The 16,622-nt window shown below is 34.7% G+C and overlaps 1 protein-coding gene across 2 annotated transcripts in view; it reads right to left on the reverse strand.

The window, feature by feature from the left end:
* Positions 1-16,622, reverse strand: part of Grm5 (glutamate metabotropic receptor 5) — a 551,762-nt gene that overhangs the window by 92,773 nt on the left and 442,367 nt on the right. For both annotated transcript variants that reach the window (XM_052177680.1, XM_052177672.1), the window contains exons 4-5: positions 8,525-8,771; positions 503-671 (exon numbers count right to left, since the gene is read on the reverse strand). In XM_052177680.1, the coding sequence (XP_052033640.1) occupies positions 503-671; positions 8,525-8,771 (416 nt within the window). The remainder of the gene's footprint in view (positions 1-502; positions 672-8,524; positions 8,772-16,622) is intronic.

The raw sequence follows: 16,622 nt of genomic DNA on the forward strand, positions 1-16,622 counted from the left end.
AGACACACCAGAAGAGGGCAACAGATTCCATTGCAGATGGTTGTGAGTTACCATATGGTTGTTAGAAGTTGAATTCAGGACTTCTTCAAGAGCAGTCAATACTCTTATATGCTAAGCCATCTCTCCAGCCCTTACATGGAGATTTTTAAAGCTATTTGTTAACTATATATTTCAGCTCTAAGCTATTCATTTTCAAGAATCATTTTATTTTTAAAACCTTATTTTTGTAAGCATTCATATGGAGAAAGTGTGAACAGGACTAAACATGACTCCTCAGTTGGATCAATGTGCTCAGATTAACTACTCAGACTCAGACTATTGTGAGTTGAATGCTAACCTTCCTAAAGAATTGATCAGAATAAAATAAAAAGACAAACTCATTGTTTCCCATTATAAACGTATAATGAAAAAAGCAAAACAAGTGCCAAATAAAAACAAAATGCCAATGAGAATCAACACTACTAAGTCTGAAACAGTTAAAGAAATCTAGATTCCATTTTACCTTTATCTGGCCTTTCTCACACGGTTCACTGCACACAGATCTGATGATGTTATTCTTCTTGGACCACACTTCATCATCATCCATTTTTAATTCCCCATTGTCCCAACTTCCAACATTGATGTAATCAAAATAATCTTTTCCCATTTCCTTGAAATTCATTATTTCATACCTTTAAAACAAGAATATATTAGTCATTCAACTAATGCAATAAATATCTGTATATGCAAAGTGAATAGTTTCATTTGCCCAAATACACTTACTGCTCTGTAAATCATAATGAAATTTTCTGTAATAGTATGTTCATACAAAATTCTGCCCTATTTCACTTTTATGACAAAGATTTAGTTTTAGAGTCATACTTACACCTGAAATAGAAAATAATGTCATGTGAGAAAGTGGCTGGTTCTTAATAAAGATGAAAGGCAGTTTTGAAATAACTTCAGCAATTTTAAGTATGGACTTCTGCTGGCCTTCTGGAAGAAGCTGGGAGGTATTGTCACTGGGGAAGTATGTCACAGCAACATGCTAAAGAGTTTCCTTACTCACTGTGAAATCTGCTTATTCTTTGGACTCATTTTGGGATAATAAGGAAAGAATACTTCAGTCCAGTGAATTTTGTTTTATGAAAAATGATGATGTCCAGTCATATTTTTTTCTTGATACTGGTATTTATAACTAAAGAGCTCTTGCTTTGGAAGTCTGAAAGAACTTTTATAAATGTCTTAGTTCCACTGTTTTTATTATATATTTTAACTAAAGCTCCAGAAAGCTTGTGAATTAGCATAAATGAGGGACAGGTCTGATTTTGCTTTTATTTCACCATTTATCAGTGGTTAAATTCATTGTATAAAGGTAATTTAAGTGGTGTTTTGAAAAATACTGTAAATTGTTTCTAAAGCTGAAAATACTGCATAGTAAATGCATGCTGTTGGTTTTCAGTCTTCCTTAGCTACCATTCTTATTTTGAGTCTAGGAACAAAACTGTAATGGAGTGAATTAACATCCAATTTGAAAGATCTTTCTCATATTTCCTAAGAAGTATTTATGAAACAGTTTCCAGAGATCTTTCATAGAACACTCCACAGCCTTTCACATTGCTATAGGTGGTCCTTGGTATGGGATTTCCTCATCTTGTATACTATATTTCCTACTTTGCATAAATTTCAACACCAGCAGAGGGGTTCATGAATATTCTCTCTAACTTCCAATGTTTTGTTTTTAAATTTATAATTATGTCTACCAAATTGACACATTCAATCAGGTAGTCCATGTAAAACCTCAAGGAATGAACCTTATATAATCTACTGAAATAAGGTAATAAAGTGATTTCATTTTCTATTGCCTGCTCATTAAACTTATACTTGTGTTTTTATTTTCAGAGTTAATGTATTCTAATACTTTTTCACCTGGCCAATAACTTTGGGATTGTCTTGAATTTCTATTTGCCATCAAATTATTTATTTCTAAATAATGATTCTAGGGATTTTCTTCCATGCTGTCAGAGTTGGCATGTGGTTTTTAAATATGCAATGACTTAAGGAGTTAGAACAGAGAATAGTCAAGTAAAAATAATTATGTATTATGTCACTGGTTACTTCAAACACTTTGACTTCTAAGTCTTAATACATGACTTTTTCCAAGCAAATAACTTTTGAACTTCATAGTCTGAAAGAAATGTCAGTATCTGGAGACTTCTTTCTTCACTGAAGATGATTTGAAGAGATATAAGGACTCTATTTGCTCACAAAAATGATGAACAATGCCATTTCTTCTTCCAATTTTCAATCCTGGAAATGTCTAGACTAAGATATTAATTTTAGAGATAATGGAACTGAAGTTCATTGAGATTAATTGTTATGACCAGATTATACAGAATACAGATGTCAGAGTCAGGACCTAAAGCAAACCTTTTTACTTTAAGCCTACTGTTCCTTATTCTCATGAGATTAGTCATGATCTATGTCCCATGACCTCAGTTTTCTGTAAAGGGGATGCCTAAAGGGTAAACAGATACTGGGTTTGAAAATAAACATGAGCACTCTAGGGAACATTATGTGACTTTTTGACAGAAAGTGACTTTCAGTAATGTTAATTTTTAATTTTTGTTTACTTCTTCAGACTGAGAGAATTAACCCAGAAACTGAGTCTTAGCTTTGGAACTGGCTTTTTTTTTTTCATACAACAACAACAACAACAACAAAAACAATAGCAACAATAACAACAATAAACATCCCATTGGAAATTGTTTATCTGTGAGCATGTAGTATTATCATAATGACTTTCAGTAGCTATGCCCCAAACAGAAGTTGAGGTAGATAGAAATAATTCTCCATGTAGAGATTCTCCACTTTTTCAAAAACAGAAAGATGTTTTAAAACAATACACCCAAGGGGATGCCGACATCATTCTTTTTCAAGAGTTAAAAAAAAAATGAGTGTCTCAAAGTAGCCACATTCAAACTTTAGTTGAAAATTTAAAATTTATTGGCTTCCTGTAGTATTTACCGATTATTTGACCTAGTAGATTTTATTTTTATTTTCCAAAAAGTTCAGTAAATAATTTAGTATGCATTTTGATAGTTTGTTATAGATATCAGTTACAAAACAGTATTAGAAACAAAGATTAAAGTGTTATACTAATTACAGGACTCCGCTAGGGTGTCCATATATTTACATATACACATACACATATACACAGACACATACACATGCATATACATATATACATATGTATATATATACATATATGTGTCTGTGTGTTTAAAACATATCTATCTATCTATCCCTCTCTCTCTCTCTCTCTCTCTCTCTCTCTCTCTCTCTCTCTCTCTCTCTCTCAAGGTAGCTTAATCTTAGCTCAAATAGCAATGTATCAAGAATTATTTAGGTGCACACCATGTTCTCCAATTTCTGTTGCTCTTGTCTCACCTCATGTGTTCTTATTCTTCCATTTATAGTTCTCTTGTCTTTTTTCCTTCAGGTGACTCTTTCCTAAATCCCTTCTTTATAAAGTTCTTAGTGACTACAGAATGTCTTATGATTCTACTTAAAATCAATATTTATCCACTTAATATAAAATGTAAGAACACTGTCCTAGTATAATTTCATATTCCTTTCCTTTACATCATTATTTTCTAATATTTTACATTCACATGCTCATTTATACTCTTCTATACTCTTTAATTTTGCTTTAAATAATGAGTTGTATTCAATTTACCACATGTTCTCCGTCTTCTCTGTGCAGTTATGATCAACATAGACAGAAGACAGACCTCTTAAGCCCAGCTTTTTGACAAAGTTTTCCAGCAAGTTTTGCTCTTCATATCACAGCATCTTTAACATACTTGAAATAATCTTTAACATTTTAGTTCTGTTAATACAATATGTTCACAGACCATTCATTAGTTGAATGCTACTATGTACTCTAAAACGTTGTTACTAAAATTTTGACTTGGCTTTCAAAACCTGTCTTTTAAATCCATGACCTAAATTATTGATAGTAAAAAATAAAAGGTTCATGCTTCTTATGTTAAAATTTTGAAATCCCTAAAACTCTAAAAACCATATTTTTATAGCTCATCAAATCATAAACCTATCTATAATTATTTCAGGACAAAACGTGACATTTATGAAGTTATTTATAGTCCATTAATAGAGCAGAGTGTGAAATGTTCATATGTTCTGGTATAGAAATATTGATGTGTTAATTAAGGATTGCTGTTGCACAGAACATTGAGACATAATAGCCATGTAAACTTTTGTAAATTCAAAATCTCAGGAGTCTCTATCACAAATAGATCATTTTTTAAAAAAATTAAATACTATATTGCAATTACATTCTCACCACCAGAAATAAGGTTTAAAAACAGTAATCAATGAGTATGCTTAAATATCTAAATGGATGAGTCAGAATTCATGTCTGTATCTTATGGTTTAAATCTAAAATGTCACCCATGTGCTCCTGTGTTTGTTGACTTTGTCCTGGGTCATGGAGGTGTTGCAGGAGGTTGTGGAGCCTCTATTAGGTGAGAACTAGCTGGATTACAAGGATTACTAGGGAGCAGGCTTGAGGTTTGCATAATGTTTCCACTTCTTGATCTACCTGTGTTCCATGAACAAGAAGCCTCATTCTAGTAACCATAAGTGTGAGATATTATGCATACCCTACTGTCATGCATGATGGATTATAACCTCAAAGTGGAAGCCAAAAATGATCCTTTTTCTTTTCACTTTATTTGTCAAATATTTTGTCATAGAAACTCATGGAAACAGAAAATGGATACTGAGAGATGGGATCATTACTATAACTACCTGACCTAGTTCTTAAGCATTTGGAAGTGGTTTCTGAGAGGAGTAAGGAAGAGTGGGATATGTACTGAGAAGGACACAAAGAGTCCTACATGCAGAGAAAAACAAAGAACTCTGAAGGGATTTGGGAAGATCGCAGAGATGTGGATAATAACGAATACACAGAGATGTGGATAATAAAGCTGTGATAATGAGGTTTTAAAAGGGGAATGAGGTTGTCCAGAATTGGGATACTATACTTTCAAGTTAAGTGCTGTTAAAGAATCTAGCTGTGTTCTGAATAACTGAATTAGAGTGAATTCCTAAGCAAAGGACTAAGTTGTTTGAAGAAAGGAAAAATGAACTTGGGGATGATGAGAGATTGCAATTGCCAGAATCATGAAAACATTCTGCACACTGTAATATCAAAACTGTGTGCTGTCCCATTCCTATTTGTATTTATAGTAAAAGGGAGCAAAAGGCTATGAAAACTCTGTAGTTTGGTGAGGAAACGCACCATGTATAGTTAAAGTGGCAGGCATTGTGAACACAGCAGCTTTGGGCCAAGTAACTATATAACTTTAAAGGTATAAAGTCCATTAAAGAAAAATAAAAATCTTTGCAAAAAGAAAAGACGCCCTAGAGATAGTGCCCTACCCATTGGTATCACTATGATATAATAATGACAACATCAAGATATAGCAATGGAGCCGGCTGTGGTGGCACACGCCTTTAATCCTAGCACTTGGGAGGCAGAGACACAGGGATTTCTGAGTTCAAGGCCAGCCTGGACTACAGTGTAAGTTCCAGGACAGCCAGGGCTACACAGAGAAACCCTGTTTCAAAAAACAGACAAACAAACAAAGAGATGTAGCAATGGAAACTTATTTTAAAAACTTTCATTTAATAAGGGAGTGCCCTATCAGTGGGCTTTCAGGTATTATATTCAAGCAGTGACACTAAGGAGTGCTTTCTCAGGTTCACTCCAGACGTGAAACAGAGATCATTAGACTTGTGGTCCTGGTGGAGCTTCACATTCATTCTGCCAGAGCTGCAAGTTGATTCCTGTACTGTGCATTCTCTACCATGATGAACTGAACCCTCAAATAAATACTTGAAACAAAGATTTCCTTCTGTAACGCTGCTTCCTGTCATGTATACAATCACAGCACTGAGACTAGTCATTAACTCACCAATGTCTCCCTTTCTCTGTCCAGGTTCCTCTAGAACTCTGCTCATTTAGCACTTTTTCTAACTCTGGCTCCTCTGCTCCCTATTTCAGCTGAGAATTCCTTTAATTCAGTGTAGAGGAAACTTTTACCATCACAAAACCTAATATAACTCCTGAAAATACATTTCTCAAAATGTTTATTTTACTTTGATCTGGTGGATTATGAGACTGATATATAAGGTAAGGTGTTGAAGTCTAGAACACTTAAAACCTTAACACTCATTTTTTATACTATGGCTTTGGATGAGTCAGCCATTCAAGTGTGTGTGTGTGTGTGTGTGTGTGTGTGTGTGTGTGTGTGTGTGTGTGTGTGATTGTGTGTGTATTGTAGTTTGGTTGGCCCATGGGCTTCCCCCAAAATCTTCTTTCTCTACTTCCCACAGTGAAATTGTTGCAATTATTGATAGATCTTATCATGCTAAGCTCTATGTGTATTCTGGAAATTTGTCCGCAGATCTTCACAATAGCTTATGTTCTATAACACTGAGTCATCTCCCTAACCAACCCAAATTTGCCCTTTGGAAACTTTACTTTCTGTAAATAAAAAGGAGGATAGAAGATAGCTTATTTCATATGATTTAAAAAGTGAGCATTAGCTTAACGTGTTCTGAACTACACACGTTGACAAAAATATTAGTTAAATATTGCAAGTGTGTTCCTATTGTATTGCCTTATTTGGTTGTATACATATTTTATATACCTATTTATATTAATATTATTTATCAATGAGTTTAGTATAAACATTATAAAAATCATATGCATTGGCAATACAAAATGTTATAATTACTAATGCTTTAATTAATTAAGGTTAATTTCCTTTCATTAATTAAGTATTAATGTTTTAATCCTTAAATATAGCAGTTCATGGATAGCCTTTAAGCAAACACTAATCCATAAAAATTGTTTGTAAAATGGTGTACATGCTATTATTGAAAACATATCTAATTTCATTATTCTTGAAGAGATTTTAAAAAGTGGTGAGGAAACAGTATTCCCAACGTACTTCCATCACAAATATCTTGAAGTACTGCGAATAAATGGTTTGCTTAATTCATTAATGTTTCCCACTGGGCCAGAGTTGAGCCACTGGAGACATTTCCTTCTCCTATGGTTTGCGGATCTAGCTTGGATGAAGAAAGCTCTTGAGCTGGTGATACTGCAGTCATCAATTTATTAACAGGGCCCAGGGTAACACTGGTGCTATAAATGTTTACACAAGAACAGTAAATCCATACTCAGGAATCAGAGTTTAGACTTAGCACTCAGACATACAGCACATGTGAAGTTTCCTTTGCTACTAAAATATGTTTCTATTTTCCAACAGTGGACATGCAGAAGATTCCCAAAATAGAAAATAATAAAAATCCAGTAAGTTTTGCAAATGTCTGGTCTAGTATAAAAACCCTTGTCTCTAGAATAGAGGAAATAACAGGGTTTTCACTTGCCCATGTGACCTGGAACTAGCTGTCTGCCTCTTGGCAGTGAAGCTTGTGTAATGTTGCCAGCTGTATGAAGGGCCAGCTCCAGTTTACTTCAGGATGTGGAAATGTGCTAAACTGAGGCTGCTGGCAGAAGGTGTGGCCACATGGGCTGCAAGTTGAGTAGGGGGACTCACGTTTCACTCTATTGGCAGGACTAGCTGCAAACAGTAGCAGATAATTTTTGAACACAGCTGGGAGGCATAAATTGATGTTGGGAGAAGAACCTGGAACCAAAGGATCCTTTGGATTATTTACTTATGTGCTTGATTTTTTTATTTCTTTGTTGTTTTTGTTGTTGTTGTTTTGTACAGCAGAATAGTTACCTACCTCTGCCAATAAATTCAATTAATTATCTCCATGTATTCAAAGTATAGTGTTTAACAAAACTTAAGTCTTTAGTGTTAGAGATAGAGATAAATTCTGGAATATTTTCAATATCTGTGATTTCATTAAAGAATGGCTTAATTATAAACAAGTTCCACAATCTTCAGTCACCTCCACATAAATAATAGAAAATTCAGATTGAGAGGCTTTTTTTTTTAACTCAACCAGGGCATAAGTGCTTCTGTTGCAGGATAACAGAGGAAGTTATGATGTGGCTCATCAGCAAGTAAACAGAGAAGGATCTCCACCATAATCCTGGACTACCAGAAATAGAACTGCTCCTGTTTGAGAGTAGTGTTGTGATAAGAAATAACCCAAGCCTGGGAATAACCTGGCTAACATGCCCTGAGAGACTCAAGGGATGTATGTTTCTTTGTCAAAATAAATTGAAGACCATGTCTCTAAGTTTATTCCACTGAAATATGGTGATGAATTTAAAAGTATACATTGAATATTAACATCGGTGTTTTTTCTTGGCCACAGAGAAATGAGGCCAACCTTATCTGACTTGGCTTATTTTGGAATAAGAGCCTTAACTAAACCTACCTCAAAAACCCAAGTAACCAAAAGGGAAAGACACTCTGGATAGAAATTGATTACTATCCAGGAACTATTGTCAACAATGAGATTGTAACAGTACCTTCCTGGAGAGTCTCCATTTTCATCAAATAGGATCATATCTCCAGAAACTCCAGTAAAATTGGTTTTCATCAGGGAGTCCAAAAGTTTCCGCCCATCAATTGGCTTCATTGCATCACAGAGCCCTGCATAGCCTGGACACAGGGACATCTGCATGTTGTGGAGCCCATACGCCATAGAATAGATTGCATTGATCACAAATCCCATTTTGGAATCTTGAACATGATGCGTTCTCAGAGTCAGAGAACCTGTTGAGAAATAAGTTAAGGATTAACTTTGAGATATTATCCAGCTCCTCTGCATAGCTATATTCACAGATCCTGAACAATGAGAAAGAACTCATCAGATTTACAGCTGGGGACCACACTCAAAACCACGTGTGAACATGTTGTTCTCAACTCTTCCCCACCATTTGTGTATTTTGTTTTAAAATGTTTAATACTGGGACATCAACTCAGCATAAAACCTTCAACCTAAAATTTATCCTGCCTGCAAAATGTGCTGCATGAAATGACCAGGAGTTAGAGGCTGGATCACTCACAGAACTTGTATAGAACCAAATAAGACTGGCAAAAGTCAATGAAATGATTTCTAATAATGTTTGCTGCTCATAGACTATAGCCTTGTCCAATCTTCATCAGAGACATCATTCAGTAACTGATGGGAGCAGATGCAGCAACCCATAGCCAAATACTAGCTCAGTAAACCTCTTGGAAGTAGGGAGGAAGGATTATATGAACCAGAGGGGTCAAGAGCACCACAAGAACATGGTTTACAGAATCAAGTAACCAGTGCTCCTAGGGATTCACAGAGACTGAACCTACAATTATGGAATTTGCATGGAGCTATATCCTTTGCATATATGTTATGGTTATATAGCTTGGTGTCCTTGTGGAAGTCATAATACGGGAATTGGGGTTGTCTCTGACTCTTTTGCTTGCCCTTGGAACATTTTTCTGCACACTAGTGTGCCTGGTTTGGCCTTAACATGAGATGAGGTGCCTAGTCTTAATGTAATTTGTTATGCCATGTCCCACTGAGATCCCTAGGAGGCTTTCTCTTTTCTGAAAGGAAATGTGAGAGCAATGGATCTTGGGAACAGAGAAGGTAGGAGAGGAAATGGGAGAGTAGAGAGAGTTAAATTGTGGTTGGAACATAAAATGAGCTTATAAAAAAACAAATGAACCTTGAAGAAAGGTGTGATTCCCTAACAACATTAAGACTTGCTTCTTCCAGTGACTTATGTCAGAATAACATTGTATTTTCATGTTACCCATTTATTTGATTTTTAAATTAACTTCTCTAGTAGTCTGTGATATTGTACCTTCCTGGCTCACAAAATGTTCAAACAGTCTTCATTTTCCCAAATGGTAAGTCTTCATTGCTGAAAGAACAATATCATGTGATTCTTTGTCTCTTCTATACTTATTTGATAATTTATAACCCACCTCCTCTAGTATCAAAGCATATTTTTGTCATCCATAAGCCGTCCTATTAGATGTTATAGAATGAAGCACTAAACAATTAATTTATTAATTCGGTAAATGTTATGATGTCAAGTTATACCTGAAGTTGTATTGATTGTGAACAGCATGGTAACAGGTGAATGAAGTATGAATTTGTAGCTAATGCAAGTCCTATTGCTAATAGGTTGACTTGTTTTAATATCTAAATATAAAGATTAGGGTGAGTTTTTTCCTAGACAGAAACATTAGCTTGTATCGATGCACCTATAACTAGTATGTTTTTTAAATTATTATAAAGAAGTAGAAAAGGAATATAATATCAGTAACAAGGAGAAAAGCAATGACTGTGTAATACATGGTTTTGGAGTTTTTCTTTTCTGATTTTCATTGAGAACTTTGCTTTTTACTGTGTAAAATAGAATGAAAGTTAAAGAAGCAGTATAACTTACAGAACTGTGCTATAGGATACTAAGAAGTTTGAGTGATTTACTCCAGTCAGTCTCTGAATATATAAGTATAAAAGTTAAGATTGCTAGCAGCTTGAATACTTAATAGGGACTCAAGTATTTTTGAAAGGAGGAACAAAAGATGAATTTTATGTCTTATATTAAGCACCAATCATGTAGAAAGCCATTAACTGACAACTGATAAATTTGTTGGTTATTATAGAAATTAAAAATAATGCTTGAGTTATTAAACCTAGAGATATTACTTTACTTAACATGACAGTAGTAGAAAAGTAGAAGTGTGCTCTGATTCATACACATTTTGAAAAAAAGAACAAACTTAACTGATTGGTTTTATCTTTATAAGATATCAGACTCCTTGTTCAGTTCCTGATATTATTTTTAATGTTTCTATTGTCATACAAATGAGTACTCTTTAAAAACAATATACCTTTTCTAAGTATGATACAAATATTGACACATTCATTGTTATCATTGCCGAAGATATATATACTATTTTTATGAGTGATTCAGACATGCATTCATTTTTTTTAATGTTGCACAGCAACTAGGCAGCAGAAACTGGTTTAACCCTTCGCAGTCTATCTGTAGTGCATCCCTGTGAGCTAGATGTTCAATGACTATTGAATCTAAATCCAGTTGAATCATCAAAAGTTTCCTGAGGCATGACAACCTTAACATCTTATTAAAGTTGATATAATTCTATATTCATTCAACCTGTCACATCTTTCTATATTCCTTTTATCTATTTATTTTTTTCTAATCCAACTCATCACAGAATTTTGGAGTTTGGAATGTATTAATTATTTGGATATTTTTATATTTATATTTGTAGATTCAAAGTCAAAGTGAAAAACTTAAAAGATAATAAGATGAAACAATTCTTTCTTTTTTAGTTCTTAGACACCCAGTACTTGTTTCGGGCAGAATTTTCTGTACTTAAAAGGGATAAACAATATTCTAGTTTATTCTTTCTCTAAGACTTTATTAGTTCCATTCATAACTTACCATATAGATGTCCTCCCAAAAAATGGTAGAATATTTCTATACCCGGCTTTCAGTGCTATACTGTGGAACTTGACATCCTTTCCCTGAGGGTATGTATATGGGTGCTACATTATTTATCTTGCTGAAAATTATTACACTATGGTTATAAAATTTTATAATAATGTTTGATGTAGTACTTTTTTTCTGGAGTTAAAGTTGATTACTTAATATTAAGTTTATTAAGTTTTGTGTTTCATGATTTGAAACACAAATAATGCATTCTTATTAATTTCACATATCATTCTTTCTTATCACACTCTCATACCTGTTAATACTGCCCTTTCCCCCTTAAACGACAATTTACTGCATTCATTCTTTAAGTTTGTTCTTTGACAATGGCTTAAGTATCAGTGCATTCTGTTTGCAATTACTACACAGCAACTTTTATTACTCCCATCACACCCTCTTCTCCCTAGAGAATCCTTTCTTACATTGTGCTTCAGTCATTATACTAAACATCTCAAACATAAATGACCTGTTTTCAATCTATCTGTAGCTTAGATTAAGGCCACACTTTAATTTTCATTTAGCTATGCTGATAGTTTTTAATGGGTTTCCATTATGCTTTAGATTTCCTGATGTTCTACACTGGGCACAGATGCATCTTTGTAACTTATCATAGGACCCAACACATGATTGGCACTACTAAGCAAAGATAAGTATGTGAATGGAGCCAGATAGATGTCAGGATGCCTCCATGACTGAAACCATACACCAAGTCCAGTCTTCACTTTGTCAAATCAGATTACTTGAGAAATCATTACTTTGTAGAATAGTGCTCATTTATGAAAACCTAAACAATGCAAACACATAACATGATCTTTTCATGGATATCTTTTAGTTAATGTATTTTAGTTCAACCTTTTTTTTTCCCATCAGCGTGTTTTTACCATCTAATATGGATTAGCCTCTCCCTCATTTCATGACAACCAGAACAACATAGCAAAATACTGGCTAAATTAATTAATTAAGAAAGAAAGATATACAAGATTCCATTTTACATCACCACCCAGAGCTGATCTTATGCCATAGTACTCCATAAGCAAATACCACTAGGAGAAAGCTGGTCTTCCAGGAGTGCTGACAAGCCTGTGAACACAAGTAAGACCACCACTTCCACTCTGAGGGACCCACCCAGAGCCTTAAGGGCAGAGGAACCAAAGAGCAGCCTGAGATAGGTTCCTTTCAGTTTCTGTCTTTGCCACAGCCTCCATACCCAAACACCATCTTGAGAGAGCTGACCCAAGAGTGCTGACACACCCGTGATTACAGAAAACTCCTCTGTTCATCCTGGCCCAAGAAGGACCTGCCCAGAGCCATCAGGTAACAAGAGCCAAGAAACAGCTGTGGACAGGATTCTCTGGTTTTACTCTGCACCCCAGACCTGACCCTGTGCCACAGCTCTCCATACCCAAATTCCTCCAGGAAAGAACTGGTCTTCCAAGAGTACTCACACACAGGCTTGCAGGAGGGACAAGCCACAGTCATAGTCAACAAGGCCAGCAAACACCAGAGATAACCAGATGGGGAAAGACAGGGGCAAGAAATTAAGCAACAGAAACTGAGGCTACTTGTCATTATCAGCATCTAGTTTCCCCTACTACAGAGAGCCCTGGATACCCCAACAGAACAGAAAAGCAAGACTCTGATTTAAAATCACATCTCATAATGATAATAGAGGACTTTAAAAAGGACATAAATAACTCCCTTAAAGAAATACGGGAGAACACAGGTAAATAGGTAGATGACCTTAAAGAGGTAAAACAAAAATCCCTTAAAGAATTAGAGGATAACAACAAAACAGGTGAAGGAATTGAACAAAACCATCTAGGATCTAAAACTGGAAAGAGAAACAATAAAGAAATCACAAAGGGAGACAACCCTGGAGACAGAAAAGATAGGAAAGTGATCAGGAGTCATAAATGCAAGCATTAACAACAGAATACAAGAGAAAGAAGAGAGAATCCCAGGTGTAGAAAATACCAAAGAAAACATTGACACAACATTTAAAAAATGCAAAAAACCAAAAAAATCTCCTAACCCAAAACATCCAGGATATCCAGGACACAATGAAAAGAGCTAACCTAAAGATAATAGGTATAGAAGAGGCAAAGATTCCCAAATTAAAAAGTCAGTAATATCTTCAACAAAATTATAGAAGAAAACGTTCCTAGCCAAAAAAAGGAGATGCCTATAAATATACAAGAAGCCTACAGAACTCCACATAGATTGGACCAAAAAAGAAATTTCCTACTGTCACATAATAGCCAAAACACCAAATACCCAAAACAAAGAATAATGGTCAAGTAAAATATAAGGGCAGACATAGCAGGATTACACCAGACTTCTCACCAGAGACTATGAAAGCTAGAAGATCCTGGGCAGATGTTCTACAGATCCTAAGAGAACACAAATGCCAGCCCAGGCTACTACACCAGCAGAACTCTCAATTAACATAGATGAAGAAACCAAGATATTCGATGACAAAATCAAATTTAGACAATATCTTTCCACAAATCCATCCCTACAAAGGATAATAGAAGGAAAATGTCAACAAAAAGAGGGAAACTACACCCTAGAAAAAGAAAGTAATCTTTCAACAAACCCAAAAGAAGATAGACATACAATCAATAAAAATAACATCAAAAATAACAGGAAGCAACAATCACTAATCTTTAATATCTCTTAACATCAATGGACTCAATTTCTCAATAAAAAAAAATGGAAAAACAGACTGGATAGTTAAATAGGACCCAGCATTTTTCTCCATATAGGAAACACATCTCAGTGTAAAAAACAGATACTATGTTAATAAAGGACTAAAAAACAATTTTCCAAGTAAATGTTCCCAAGAAAAATGTTGGAGTAGTCATTCTAATATCAACTAAAATCAATATTCAATCAAAAGTTATCAAAAAGGATAAAGAAGATCACTTCATACTCATCAATGGAAAAATCTATCAAGAAGAACTCTCAATTCTCAACATATATGCTCCAAATGCAAGGCCACTCACACTCATAAAAGAAACTTTACTAAAGCTCAAAGCACACATTGCACCTCACACAATAATAGTGGGAGACTTCAACACCCTACTGTTATCAATGGACAGATCAGGGAAACACAAACTAAACAGAGACACATTGAAACTAATAAAGTTGTGCACCAAATCGATTTAAGAGATATATATAGAACATTTCACCCCCAAAACAAAAGTATATACCTTCTTCTCAGCACCTCAAGGTACCTTCTTCAACACTAACCATATTATCAGTCACAGAACAGGCCTCAATAGATACAAGAAGATTGAAATAATGCCATGCATATATCAGATCACCACATACAAAGGCTGGTCTTCAATAACAAAACAAAACAAAACAAAAACAAAAACAAAAACAAAAACAAAAAACAAATCCAGAAAGCCCACATATAGATACAAGTTGAACAAGGCCATACTCAATGATAACTTGGTCATAGAAGGAATAAAGAAAGAAATTAAAGACTTTAGAACTTACTAAAAACAAAGGTACAAAATATTCAAACTTATGTGACACAATGAAAGCAGTGCTAAGAGGAAAACTCATAGCTCTGAGTGTTTCCAAAAAGAAACTGGAGAGAACATACACTAGCAGCTTAACAGCACACCTGAAAGCTCTAGAACAAAAAGAAGCAAATAACACCCAAAAAGAGTAGACAACAGGAAATCATCAAACTCAGGGCTGAAATCAACCAAGTAGAAACAAAAAGAACAATACAAAGAATCAACCAAACCAGGAGGTGGTTCTTTGAGAAAAATCAACAAGATAGATAAATCTTTTACCAGACTAACCAGAGAGCACAGAGACAGTATCCAAATTAACAAAATCAGAAATGGAAAGGGAGATATAACAACAGAAACTGAAGAAATTTAAAAAAAACTCATCAGATTCTACTACAAAAGCCTATATTAACAAATCTGAAAAACCTGGATGAAATGGACAGTTACAGATACCAAATTCCATCAGATAAATAATCTACACAGCCCTATAACCCCTAAAGAAATAGATTCATTAATAGTCTCCCAAACATAAAAAGCCCAGGACGAGATGGGTTTAGTGCAGAATTCTGTCAAACTTTTAAAGAACCAATATCAATACTCTTCAAACTATTCCACAAAATAAAAACAGAAGGAACACTACTGAATTCATTATGTGAAAGCACAGTTATGCTGCATAGTCTCCCTTGGAATGATGGCTTCTGTCTAATCAGGAACGTGTCACAATTTTCTTTCACAGAGGGCTTTATAAGAGATTTTTTCTACTTTATTATGTTTAATATTCTAAATAGATTTTAAAAGTTGGTTGAGTGCATATTACTTTTAGCTTCATAAGATATCATGTATATTTAAGAAGCATTTTACTATTATAGATTATATTGGTGACTGAAAATAATGTCAATATTGAATTGTATATTTTAAGATATTTTTTAGTTTAATGAAAAAAGTAAAAATATTTTTAAAAAAGATATAAAAACTAATCAAAAAATGAGAAAACCTCCCATGCTCATGGATCGGCAGGATCAATATAGTTAAAATGGCCATTTTGTCAAAAGCAATATACAGATTCAATGCAATACCCATCAAAATCCCAACTCAATTCTTCACAGAGTTAGAAAGAGCAATTCTCAAATTCATCTGGAATAACAAAAACCCAGGATAGCTAAAACTATTCTCAGCAACAAAAGAAATTCTGGGGGAATCAGTATCCCTGTCCTCAAGCAATACTACAGAGCAATAGTGTTAAAAACTACATGGTATTGGTACAGTGACAGGCAGGCAGATCAATGGAACAGGATTGAAGATCCAGAAATGAACCCACACACCTATGGCCACTTGATCCTTGACAAAGGGGCTGAAAACATCCAATGGAAAAAAGATAGCCTTTTCAACAAATGGTGCTGGTTCAACTGGAGGTCAGCATGCAGAAGAATGCGAATTGATCCATCCTTGTCTCCTTGCACTAAGCTCAAATCCAAATGGATCAAGGACCTCCACATAAAGCCAGACACTCTGAAGCTAATAGAAAAGAAACTGGGGAAGACCCTTGAGGACATCGGTACAGGGAGAAAGTTTCTGAACAGAAC

This window comes from Apodemus sylvaticus, chromosome 1, assembly GCF_947179515.1.
Source record: "Apodemus sylvaticus chromosome 1, mApoSyl1.1, whole genome shotgun sequence".
NCBI lineage: Eukaryota > Metazoa > Chordata > Mammalia > Rodentia > Muridae > Apodemus > Apodemus sylvaticus.